At 47.6% G+C, this 13614-nt stretch overlaps 1 protein-coding gene across 2 annotated transcripts in view; it reads right to left on the reverse strand.

Annotated features, from left to right (window-relative positions):
* The window catches only part of ZC3H7A (zinc finger CCCH-type containing 7A), a 201015-nt gene that overhangs the window by 135132 nt on the left and 52269 nt on the right, over positions 1 to 13614 (reverse strand). For both annotated transcript variants that reach the window (XM_063934308.1, XM_063934307.1), the window contains exons 5-7: positions 13202 to 13360; positions 5004 to 5084; positions 4866 to 4904 (exon numbers count right to left, since the gene is read on the reverse strand). In XM_063934308.1, coding sequence (XP_063790378.1) covers positions 4866 to 4904; positions 5004 to 5084; positions 13202 to 13360 — 279 coding nt within the window. The remainder of the gene's footprint in view (positions 1 to 4865; positions 4905 to 5003; positions 5085 to 13201; positions 13361 to 13614) is intronic.

Raw genomic sequence — 13614 nt, forward strand, 5'->3', positions numbered from 1 at the left:
GTCCACGAACGCTGCTTGAGGACCCCTGTTCCTTGATCCGAAGACCGGAACTTTGTGACTGTGTCGAGACGCCATTAGGTCTACATCTGGTAGGCCCCACTTGTCCACTAGGAGTTGAAAGACTTCTGGATGAAGACTCCACTCTCCGGTGTACACATCCTGACGACTGAGGAAGTCTGCTTCCCAGTTGAGGACCCCCGGAATGAACACTGCCGATATTGCTGGCAGATGGCGTTCCGCCCAACAAAGGATTTTTGACACTTCCATCATTACTATGCGGCTTCGAGTGCCGCCTTGATGACTTATTTAAGCCACCACGGTGGCGTTGTCTGATTGTACTTGAACAGGCCTGTTCTGTTTCAGAGGCAGGGCAAGAGTCAAAGCATTGAACAATGCCCGCAATTCCAGAATATTTATCGGGAGGAGAGATTCCTCCCTGCTCCACCGACCCTGGAGAGAGTGTTGCTCCAGCACCTCGCCCCAAACCCTCAGGACTGGCGTCCGTAGTCAGGAGGACCCAGTTGGGAATCCAGAAGGGACGGCCCCTGCTCAACTGCTGGTCCTGTTGCCACCAGGTCAGTGACAGACGAACCTCTGGAGTCAAGGAGATCATTTGAGACCTGATCCGATGAGGCAGGCCATCCCACTTGCAAAGGATTAACCTCTGTAGAGGGCAGGAATGAAATTGAACGTACTCTACCATGTCGAACGCCGACACCATGAGGTCTAGTACTTGCATCGCTCAGTGTATCGACACTCTTGGGTGAGAGAGGAGGCATCTTATCCTGTCCTGATATTTCAGGACCTTCTCTGGAGACAGAAACAGTCTTTGACTGTGTGTCCAGCAGTGCCCCAGGTGCACCATGCTCCGATCAGGGATCAGCGAGGACTTCTTCCATTTGACCACCCACCTGTGGGCTTGACCGAGGAGGACATATTGTAAGTTCGCCAGGATCAGCAAGTCGTCCAGATACGGCAGGATCCTGATGCCGTGACGACGCAGATGAGCTGTCATCACAGCCATAACCTCGGTGAAGACCCGAGGGTCCGTGGCCAGTCCAAATGGCAGAGCCTGGAACTGATAATGAAGGTTGCCAATAGCAAACCGCAGATATTGCTGATGTGATATGGCAATAGGTATATGCAGATAGGCATCTTGTATATCCAGGGATACCATATAATCTCTGGGTTTCATGGCAAGTACAGTCGAGCGCAGCGTTTCCATACGGAACTTGGACACTCTCACAAATTTGTTCAGTGACTTGAGGTTGAGTATCTGCCGGAAAGACCCATTGAGTTTTCGGGACAGGAAACATGGTCGAGTAGTATCCTCCGCGTCTCTGGGACAGGGATACCGGCACTACCACTCCTGTATCCAGGAGGGAGCGCACAACCAGGTGTAGAGCTTGCGCCTTCAACGGGTCCGAAGGGATAACCGTCGTTCAGAATTGGCGAGGGGCACTTCTCTTGAAAGAGACTGCGTATCCGTGAGAGACGACTTCTCGCACCCATGCATCTGAAGTGGTCTTTATTCAGACCTGGGCTAACTGCAGAAGTTGGCCTACCACCCTGGCGTCCCCCAGGGGGAGGCCCATCCCGTCATGCTGCAGGCTTGTCCTGTTTGGAAGCAGGCTGACGGGCGGCCCAGGATTGTTTTGCTTTGGGCTTAGTGGTTTTGGGAGCATGAGCATGTCTCGGGTATGCCTGACCTTTTGCTTTCCCTTGAGGTCGAAAAGGAATGGAAAGTGGTACTCTTTGCCTTCCATGCAGAAGTATTAGTATTTGGGAGAAATGCAGTCTTAGCAGCCACTAAGTCAGTCACAATCTTATTCAGATCCTCCCCAAACAAGAATTCTCCCTTAAAAGGGAGTACCTCCAAGGTCTTTTTGGAGTCCAGGTCCACCTTCCATGACCTCAACCACAGAATTCGGTGAGCCAGGATGGACGTAGTCGACGCCTTGGCCGCTATTACACCTGCCTCAGAGGACGCCTCCTGAATGTAGTGGGAGGTGGTGGCAATATGAGACAGATATTGTCTGGTAGTGTCAGATATATCCTGAGGTAGCTCTTCCTCTATTGCCTTAACCCATGCTTCAATTCTTTTTGCGGACCAGGAGGCTGCTATAGTGGGTCTTTGTCAGGCATCCTTCGACACGCTTATCTGTCGGTTCCTTCAGTGAGGTGACAGTGGGGATAGGTAGAGTGGATGACACCACAAGACATGAGAATCCACCGGCGATGGATTTTCCCACTTGTTACACAACTCAACAGAAAGAGAATAATGAGCTAACATCTTTTTAGACAGGGAGAATTTCTTTCCTGGAGAAGACCTGGGTTCCTGACGTATGTCAACCAAATGGTCAGAATGTGGTAAGACAAATTTAAACGGCAGAAGGTAACTAAAGTAATCAGGTTTCTTAGACGCAGTAGTGGGATCTACATCATCATCGATTTGTAGAATCAGCTTAATAGCCTCCACATCAACTTGCGTTGTAGTTTCCTCGTCAGAAGCGACTGTATCAGTGTCTGACGGATCAGTATACTTCCCATCCTAATCAGAAGTATCAGCTGAGATATTAGTGGATCGTGAGGAGGAGGCGGCCCGCTTAGATGACCCCTTGACCGCAGAGGGGAGTGGGGTAGGTTTTTGTCAAACCAAAGATTGATTCAATAGTTGTATCTGGGTAGACAAGAGAATCCGCCCAGGGCGGATTAACCATAGGGACAATATGTGACTGCAATGGCACAGGAGATGACATAGGGGGCGTAAGGCGTGTCGCAAGCATACTGAGCCACAGTGTCCACGCCAGCGTTGTGGTCCGTCTCCGTAGACCGCGACCGGAACGCGATTTAATGGCGGGTCCCGCCTGGGGGACCCTCTTACCTCCTCCCTTGGTAGCAGCCACGCGATCCAGGAGAGCATTTGCGGTGGTGTGCCTAGGAACCGGAGTGTCACCGCTGCAAGTACCTGGGAACAGAGCCGGCACAGTATGTCACACTGACATATGAAATGCTGCAGCCCTTGAAGTCTTCTAAATAGCTTTTTCTTTCAGGACTGCCTGCGCAGTTACCTCTGTTAAGTGACCTGCTTATGCAGGCACCAACTCTAAAACTGAGCTCACAGTGCCTGGAGGCGGGGTTATATAGAGGAGGCCCCGCAATGCATCCTGGGACAGGCTAAGACTCTAAAGCTTTAGCCTGTTGGTACCTCTGGATCAAGATCCATCTCTACACCCCGATTTATTCCCTGTGGAACATATTGTACCCTGCTGCAGAAAGGGATTTGGGTGAAAAAGGGGCTGGAACTGAATAGCCTTAGGCGATAAAGATCGAGGCTGCCAACCTTTTTTACCAGCGTTAACTTAAAGGAGCTAATTTAATTTGGATCTTAATTTTATCAGAGGTGCCCTTGAAAATTGTGATGAAACTGAATATTAAAGGTTCCATAGCTGAAAAAGTAAACTTGGGTTTAGTCATACATAAACTCTTTGTTTTACATTTTTGTTATATATAAAACAATACACAAACCAATCCTTTATGCACTATACATTCATATTTAAAAAATCTTATGCTACAAATGAAAGGTATGGGTCGATAGTAATTAGGTCGACCACTATTGGTCGACATGCATCAGGTCGACGGGGTCATTAGGTTGACATGTACTAGGTCGGCAGGAGGTTTTTGGTTTTTTTGTGTCGTTTTCTTCGTACAGTGACGGGGAACCCCAATTAGTGCACCGTGTACCCTCGCATTCGGGCAAGGTGCCTTGCTCCGCTACCGATGCGCTCGGCACAGTTTACCGTTCCCAATTGTAGTCCACGTGGATTGTAAAGTCTGAAAAAGTCCAAATATATTTAAAAAATTTGAAAAACTCATGTCGACCTTTTGAACTGTTGACCTAGTATATGTCGACCTAATGATCCAGTTGACCTAATGACCCTGTCGACCAATAGTGGTCAACCTAATGACTGTCAACCTAAGTGGTGTCGATCTAATGACCATGGGGGTCATTCCAAGTTGATCGCACTCTGCAACTTTTTGTAGCCCATGCGATCAGATAGTCGCCGCCTATGGGGGAGTGTATTTTAGCTGTGCAAGTGTGCGAACGCTTGTGCAGGGGAGCTGTACAAAAACATTTTGTGCAGTTTCTGAATAGCCCTGAACTTACTCAAGCCGCTGCGATCACTTTAGCCTGTCAGGTCCCGGAATTCACGTCAGACACCCGCGCTGCAAACGCCTGTGTTTTCCTCTTCACTCCCAGAAAACAGTCAGTTGCCACCCTGGAACAACTTTCCCGCTGTCAGTCACCTTGCGATCGCCGCTGCAATCGAAATCTTCGTCAGAACACTCGCTGCCTGGCGTTCCCCGTCGCCGGGCAGCGATGCGCCTGCGCATTGCGGCTGCAGCGCATGCGCATTCCAGACCCGATCACACGGCTGCAAAAAACTGAAAACGGAATGACCCCCCGTATTCCCAAACGAAGGTCACTGCTCCTCCTGGATGACCAAGCAAGAATGAGATCAGAAAAAACAATACAGACCAGGAAGGTGCTGGCACGGAAAGTGTAGTATGTTAAGAGCACATAGAGAAAGATATGTAAAGTAATCTGTGTACAGTACTTAAGAGTAAAAAAAATGGCTTTTCTGTATTGTGGACTAGCTGTTTGGTTTAGTTAAGGCATTTTATTATTTATATTAAGTAGCAGATTACTGTGCACACCATCCTCTGTATATGGTCTATACATACTACAAGTATACATGACAAAATCTTGTAAATTATCTTTATGTTCCTTCATCATTATTAAGGATGATTTCAGAATCTAAAAAGCATAAACTTGCAAGAAGTTACTTCTGTTAAATGCTTACCTTCTCAGCTGCATCCATAAGAGTAACCTGGTCACCAGGCTGTAAGACAAAGATATCATTATATTAACATTTATATAGCTACAAAAAATTTTTTTTTTTTAAAGTAGCCATGAATAAAAACAAAAAACAGCCACTTACCTGAGCCCTGACGTAAGCCTTTCTGATTTTCAGCCCAATCTTCATAGCTAGTTCTTGGGTTAATGTCACCACACTCTCATCCTATAGAAATATATATTTTTTTAATTAAAGATACTATTAAAGGAAAAGTACAACTCTGATAACATGGCAGCCATAGTTCCTGGAGACGTTTCCCAGGGAAAATGATTCCACCATACAGGTGTTGGTGTAACTGCCTGTTCTAAAGATGTACATGTTATAGTCCGAATGCCCAATTACATCAACTTTAGACCTAACTATTAGCAAACTGCTCTGTGTATGGTTCCTAAACAGACACTGATCCTAATCAACATGTGATTGTGAATAATCAAATATTAGTCAATACTGTAAAAAATAAGATTTTACTTACCGGTAAATCTATTTCTCGTAGTCCGTAGAGGATACTGGGGACTCCGTAAGGACCATGGGGTTATAGACGGGCTCCGCAGGAGTTAGGGCACTTTAAGAAAGACTTTAGGATTCTGGGTGTGCACTGGCTCCTCCCTCTATGTCCCTCCTCCAGACCTCATTTAGGGAAACTGTGCCCAGAGGAGACGGACAGTACGAGGAAAGGATTTTAGTTAACCTAAGGGCAAGATTCATACCAGCCACACCAATCACACCGCATAACCTGTGTTAAACTATCCAGTTAACAGCATGAACAACAACATAGACTCGGATCGAACCGATGAAACTATAACATAACCCTTATGTAAGCAATAACTATATACAAGTCTTGCAGAAGAAGTCCGCACTTGGGACGGGCGCCCAGCATCCTCTACGGACTACGAGAAATAGATTTACCGGTAAGTAAAATCTTATTTTCTCTAACGTCCTAGAGGATGCTGGGGACTCCGTAAGGACCATGGGGATTATACCAAAGCTCCCAAACGGGCGGGAGAGTGCGGATGACTCTGCAGCACCGATTGAGCAAACATGAGGTCCTCCTCAGCCAGGGTATCAAACTTATAGAACTTTGCAAAGGTGTTTGAACCCGACCAAGTAGCTGCTCGGCACAACTGTAATGCCGAGACCCCTCAGGCAGCCGCCCAAGAAGAGCCCACCTTTCTAGTGGAATGGGCCTTAACCGATTTAGGCAATGGTAATCCTGCCGTAGAATGCGCCTGCTGAATCGTGTTACAGATCCAGCGAGCAATAGTCTGCTTTGAAGCAGGAGCGCCAACCTTGTTGGCCGCATACAGAACAAACAGAGCTTCAGTCTTCCTGATCCTAGCTGTTCTGGACACATAAATCTTCAAAGCCCTGACCACATCCAGGGACTCGGAATCCCCCAAGTTCCGCGTAGCCACAGGCACGACAATAGGTTGGTTTATATGAAAAGATGAGACCACCTTTGGCAGAAATTGAGGACGAGCCCTCAATTCTGCCCTATCCACATGAAAAACCAGGTAGGGGCTTTTATACGACAAAGCCGCCAATTCCGAAACACGCCTTGCAGAAGCCAAGGCCAATAACATAACCACTTTCCAAGTGAGATATTTCAATTCCACCGTCTTGAGTGGTTCAAACCAAGGTGACTTGAGGAAACTTAATACCACGTTAAGATCCCAAGGTGCCACCGGAGGTACAAAGGGAGGCTGAATATGCAGTACCCCCTTCACAAATGTCTGTACTTCAGGAAGAGAAGCCAATTCTTTTTCGAAGAAAATGGATAAGGCCGAAATTTGGACCTTTATGGACCCTAATTTTAGGCCCAAATTCACTCCCGTTTGCAGGAAGTGAAGCAGACGGCCCATATGGAACTCTACCGTAGGAGCAGTTCTGGCGTCACACCAAGAAACATATTTTCGCCATATACGGTGATAATGTTTCGATGTCACGGCCTTCCTAGCCTTGATCAGGGTAGGAATGACCTCCTCCGGAATACCTTTTTCCGCTAGGATCCGGCGTTCAACCGCCATGCCGTCAAACGCAGCCGCGGTAAGTCTTGGAACAGACAGGGCCCCTGATGCAGCAGATCCTGCCTTAGGGGAAGAGGCCACGGTTCTTCTGTGAGCAACTCTTGCAGATCCGGATACCAAGTCCTTCGCGGCCAATCCGGAACAATGAGGATCGTTCTCACTCCTCTTAGCCTTATTATTCTCAACACCTTGGGTATGAGATGTAGAGGAGGGAACAGACCGTTCTGAACATCCAAGGTGTCTATCGCTACCGCCTGAGGGTCCCTGGACCTGGCGCAATACCGCTTTAGCTTTTTGTTGAGACGGGACGCCATCATGTCTATCTGAGGCAGTCCCCACCGACCCACGATCTGTGTGAAGAGTTCTGGATGAAGTCCCCACTCTCCCGGATGCAGGTCGTGTCTGCTTAGGAAGTCCGCTTCCCAGTTGTCCACCCCCGGGACGAATACTGCTGATAGGGCGCTTACATGGCCTTCCGCCCAGCGAAGAATCCTGGTCGCTTCTGCCATGGCCACTCTGCTCCTTGTGCCGCCTTGGCGGTTTACATGAGCCACTGCCGTGACATTGTCTGACTGAATCAGAACCGGTTTGTCCCGAAGCCATGCCTTCGCTTGGCGTAGGGCGTTGTATATGGCCCTCAACTCCAGGACGTTGATGTGGAGACCAGTCTCTAGATTTGACCAGAGACCTTGGAAATTTCTTCCCAGTGTGAGCGCTCCCCAACCTCGGAGGCTTGCGTCCGTGGTCACCAGGATCCCGTCCTGAATTCAGAACCTGAGGCCTTCTAGGAGGTGAGCACTGTGCAGCCACCACAGGAGAGATACCCTGGCTCTGGGAGACAGGGTGATCCTCTGATGCATTTGTAAATGGGACTCGGACCATTTGTCCAGTAGATCCCATTGAAAGGTCCTCGCATGGAACCTGCCGAAGGGGATGGCCTCGTACGATGCCACCATCTTCCCCAGGACACGTGTGCAATGATGCACTGAAACCGTTTTTAGCTTTAATAGGTTCCTGACCAGGGCCATGAGCTCCTGAGCCTTTTCCATCGGAAGAAAAACCTTTTTCTGGTCTGTGTCTAGAATCAGACCCAGAAAAGTCAGGCGCGTTGTAGGGACTAGCTGGGACTATTGAGAATCCAGCCGTGCCCCTGCAACATCCTCACCGACAGCGACACGCTGTCTGTCCAGCAACTTCTCCCGAGATCTCGCCTTTATGAGGAGATCGTCCAAGTATGGGATAATTGTGACCCCCTGCTTGCGCAGGAGCACCATCATTTCCGCCATTACCTTGGTGAAAATTCTCGGGGCTGTGGAAAGCCCAAACGGCAACGTCTGAAATTGGTAATGACAGTCCTGTACTGCAAATCTCAGGAACGCCTGACGAGGAGGGAAAATCGGAACATGAAGGTATGCATCCTTTATGTCCAGGGACACCATCCAATCCCCCCCCTCCAGGCTGGCGATGACCGCTCTGAGCGATTCCATCTTGAACTTGAACTTTTTCAAGTACAAGTTCAGGGATTTTAGATTCAAAATGGGCCTGACCGAACCGTCCGGTTTCGGGACCACAAACAGGGTTGAGTAATACCCCTTTCCTTGCTGGAGAAGAGGAACTTTGACTATCACCTGTTGAAGATACAATTTTTGAATTGCAGTCAACACTAACTCCCTCTCTGACGGGGAAGCTGGCAGAGCCGATTTGAAAAACCGGCGAGGAGGCACGTCTTCGAAGTCCAGCCTGTATCCCTGAGAAACAATCTCTATAGCCCAGGGATCCACCTGTGAGTGAACCCAGACCTGGCTGAAAAATCGAAGACGTGCCCCCACTTGAGCTGACTCCCCCCGGGAAGCCCCAGCGTCATGCGGTGGACTTTGCAGATGTAGGGGAGGACTTCTGCTCCTGGGAACTAGCTGCATGCAGCTTTTTTCCCTTGCCTTTTCCTCTGGCAAGGAAGGACGATCCCCGTACCTTCTTGCTTTTATTGGAACGAAAGGACTGCATTTGATAATGAGGTGCCTTTTTAGTATGCTGCGGGGGGACATAAGGTACGAAATTCGATTTACCGGCCGTAGCAGTAGAGACAAGGTCCGAGAGGCCTTCTCCAAACAACTCCTCCCCCTTGTAAGGCAACGACCCCATATGCCGCTTTGAGTCGGCATCCCCCGTCCACTGTCGGGTCCACAGGAGTCGCCTAGCAGAAATAGACATAGCATTTATTCTGGAGCTTAGTAAACAAATGTCTCTTTGAGCATCCCTCATATATAAAGCAGCATCTTTGATATGCACCCAGGCCGATGCCATAGCCGGTCTAACGATAGTACCGGAATGTGTGTAAATGTGCTTCATGGTAACCTCCTGCTTACGATCAGCAGGATCCTTGAGGGAAGCTGTATCCTGAGAAGGCAGTGCCACCTTCTTGGATTAACGTGTCAGCGCCTTGTCTACCTTCGGCGAAGATTCCCATCGTATCCTGTCCTTTTGTGGAAAGGGATACGCCATAAGAATCCTTTTGGGAACTTGTAATCTCCTATCTGGAGATTCCCAAGCCTTTTCGCACAAGTCACTTAGTTCAAATGAGGACGGAAAAGTGACCTCAGGCTTTTTCCCTTTATACATGTGTACCCTCGTGTCAGGGACAGGGGGTTCCTCAGTGATATGCAAAGCCTCTTTAATGGCCATAATCATGTAACGAATACCTTTCGCCACCTTTGGCTGTAATTTTGCATCCTCATAGTCGACACTAGAGTCAGTCTCTGTGTCGGTATCTGTGTCAGTGATCTGGGATATGGTGCGTTTTTGAGACCCCGAAGGTCCTGGTGCCACAGGGACAGGCATGGTCTGACTACCTGACTGATCCCTAGCTTCAGCCTTGTATAATCGTTTATGCAGTAAATTTAAATTTGCATTCAAGACATTCCACATATCCACCCAGTCCGGTGTCGGCGTTGCCGACGGCGACCTGACCATCATGCACTCCCCCTCCTCCTTAGGTGAGCCTTCCACGTCAAACATGTCGACACACACGTACCGACACACTTCACACACACAGGGAATCTCTTTTCTGAAGACAGGTTCCCCCTGAGGAACTTTGGAGAGACAGAGATAGAGTATGCCAGCACACACCCCAGCGCTATATGTCCCTGGAGAAAAACACAGAATGTTTACCCAGTAGCGCTGCTGTAGTGTATAAACGCCAATAATGTGTCCCCCCTCTACTTTAAAACCCCCTTTCACCGTGTGTCAAGCAGGGGAGAGTCCGGGGAGCTTCCTCTCAGCAGTGCTGTGTAGAGAAAATGGCGCTGGTGAGTGCTGAGGGTGAAGCCCCGCCCCCTCAGCGGCGGGCTTCTATCCCGCTCAAACTTATAAAAAAATGGCGGGGGCTCTTTTATATACATGTACAGTGCCCACCTGTACATGTATATACACTTTTGCCATAGGAGAGGTGTTTTTTTGCTGCCCAGGGCGCCCCCCCTGCGCCCTGCACCCTTACAGTGACCGAAGTGTGTGAGGTGTAGCGGAGCAATGACACACAGCTGCAGTGCTGTGCGTTACCTCTGTGAAGCACCGAAGGCTTCTGCCGCCTGAGACGTCTTCTGTCTTCGTTTCTTCTGGCTCTGTGAGGAGAATGGCGGTGAGGCTCTAGGGTGAACGCCCAGGACGAACCTGTGTTCATTCCCTCTGGAGCTAATGGTGTCCAGTAGCCGAGGAAGCAGAGCCTAACATTTAAGTAGGTCTGCTCCTCTCTCATCAGTCCCTCGATGCAGGGAGCCTGTTGCCAGCAGTGCTCCCTGAAAAAGAGAAAAAATCCTAACAAAAATGCTTTTTAAGCAGGAAACTCAGGAGAGCTCCCTGCAGTGCACCCATTCTCCTCTGCGCACAGTCTAAAACTGAGGTCTGGAGGAGGGGCATAGAGGGAGGTCTTTCTTAAAGTGCCCTATCACCAGCGGAGCCCGTCTATTCCCCATGGTCCTTACGGAGTCCCTAGCATCCTCTAGGACGTTAGAGAAAATGTGTTCAGAGGGCAACAGCAGCCCGACCTCACATACAGTCCCCTTACTTATGTTGTCCATAATTATCTAGAATTTGGACTGAGCACCAAATAGGCGGAACCATTTGTTTTGGACACACAAGTAGACTTTTGCGGAGAAATTATGTCAGATGCGAGGCGGTGGAGGATAGATGTGTACTTAATACGTCTGTATACAATCCACTTCCCACTAATTAAAATATTCTTCATAATAATAATCTGACACAATATTACATTAATCAAAACAGCCAGGGAAGGACTAGAACCCCACCTGCCCTTCTGTGTTTTTAATTAGAATGGGTTTCTGCATTTGCTGTCTACATATTAGACTGGGCACTATAATAGGTAAGACCTGGATACATTTATATACTATGTCAGTACTAGAGATGTTAGTGCTTAAGGTCCATACACATTAGACGACGTCACTCTACCAGCCGTACACACTGAGCGATATGACGACCATATCGCTCAGTGACGTCATGCCGCGGCTGGGCCGTGCAGGCAGCTCTTTGACGACGGTCCAAATTGAGCATGCATGCACCACCCACACCGAGGGTCGTTAACGGCCCGCGGTCCCGCGCATCGGTTGTCTTCGACGGCATACACACATGCACGAGAAAGTGAACGACGTCGCTCAGGAAGGGTAAAATGAGCGATGCCGCTCATTTTATCGGCAAGTGTGTATGCACCTTAAGAGTGTGTAAATGCATTTTTTTTTTTTCTGTGAAGGACTTCTACTTGCCAGTTGAAATACTGGGACTAATATATTTAAATTCGAACACCACAAAAAATCCAAAAAGTGTTCCCTCTTAAGTCATGCTTATAAATAAGTAAAAGTCTATCTTAAATTGTACTACAGCTTGATTAAGTAGCAAAAGACAGTAAGATTAAAAACATTAGGATTTGAAAATATTAATACATAGCACAAAAACAATATAAAACAACAGGTCACTGCAAAGATGCTGCATCCCAGATGATAACGCTACTCTCCTAACATGCCACCCTGCATCATCACAAGATGATTAAGTTTGACTATACCCACCAGAAAGAGATTACAACAGCCTGCACCTTTACAACAACAACAAAAACAACAAAATCAACAACAACAGTATATTGGATTATGTGCTCTTAGAAAGAAAAGCAAATTGAAGGGACATATCTCTTTCTATTCTAGACAGGAGAACTTACGAGTACGTTGTCAGGATGAAGTGACACGGTCCACAAATGTCCTTATCACTACATTAAGGGGTATTCAATTACCGTCGAAGAAGCTACGGGTGATTTTTTTCCGATGTTTCGTCGTTGTTTTTACTCGAAAAAAACACAGGTTCAGCGAAACCTGTTTTCTGTAGAAGCAGCCTTGTTTTCCGGTGAAAACAGGGCTGTTTTCAGGGACTTTGCTTCGCCTGATGTAGGCAGGTGAAACAAATCCCTGAGGAGCTGCAGCACACGCCGGCTTACCGGGGCTAATTTAATAGCCCCCCCGGCGATATGTTTACCCGCGATAAGTAATTGTGGGTAACTGAATATCATTCATAGTCTGAATTACAGCATATACAGACGTGGCTTCCTACATCTAGCCTCAATACGCTTGGCGTGGGTGAGCCGGCAATTCCATGGCAGCTCTGCTAACGTCGGGCATCTTTTTTTTGCCTAAAATGGTTCCTATTCGCATCGCTATGCGAGTAAGACTAACAAGCAGCCTCTGATGGCAAAACTTATATGTGGCATGCCTATATTCTGTGTGCGACTATTTTCCGGGAATACACTATAATGTACCATTTCATATGCAGATACAGCCGCACACAGAATATGGACATTCCTCATAGAATTTTAATCATCAGAGTCTGTTTGTGTGTTTTATTCGCACAGCAATGCAAATATGACATTTTCAGGAAAAAATGCACAAAGAGACGCCCGGCGTTAGTAAACATGCTGACGACTAGGTGCAGCTAGGAGGGCTGTTTAACGTGACTGCAGCAAAGATGTAGGAGGACACATCTGTACCAACCCTTGCACCCCCTCCAGTTACCAACATTACTGGATAAGGCAATAGAGATTTGAGAATTGATACCACTCCATTTAGAAATGCAAGGGCAGTACATGGCATATAACAAATAAGTATATCTGGATATGTTTGCACCAGCATAGATATCCGTTTCCCTGCGTTTACTCACTAAATGTAATAAATGTAATACCATGTAGGATTTGCATTATGCTGAACTTACCTTAGGGGCAATGAGAGAGCACCTGGCTATGGCTTCATACGCCTCCTTGTACCGCTCTAATATAAATAAGGCCTTGGATTTGCAATACAGTGCTCTCAGGTTTTTGCTATTAATACATAAAGCCTCTTCGCAATCTCTTAAAGCTTCCTCGTGTAAACCCTGCAGATAAGACACAGCATTATTTCAAAAGCCTTTTAAGTTTCAACAAATTCCTCCCATGAACAAACAATTGAATTACCGCTTACATCACAGTTGCCAACACTACACCATTACAGTCCAGGTTTTAAGGCTATCCATGCTTGCATCCAGATGGTTAAATTAAATTGACTAAGGTACTAATTAAGTCACCCATGCTGAAGCATGAATAGCCTTAAAAGCTGGACTGTAATGGCAGAGACTGGGAAATACTGGCT

The sequence above is a fragment of the Pseudophryne corroboree genome, chromosome 7 (genome assembly GCF_028390025.1).
Source record: "Pseudophryne corroboree isolate aPseCor3 chromosome 7, aPseCor3.hap2, whole genome shotgun sequence".
Classification (NCBI taxonomy): Eukaryota; Metazoa; Chordata; class Amphibia; order Anura; family Myobatrachidae; genus Pseudophryne; species Pseudophryne corroboree.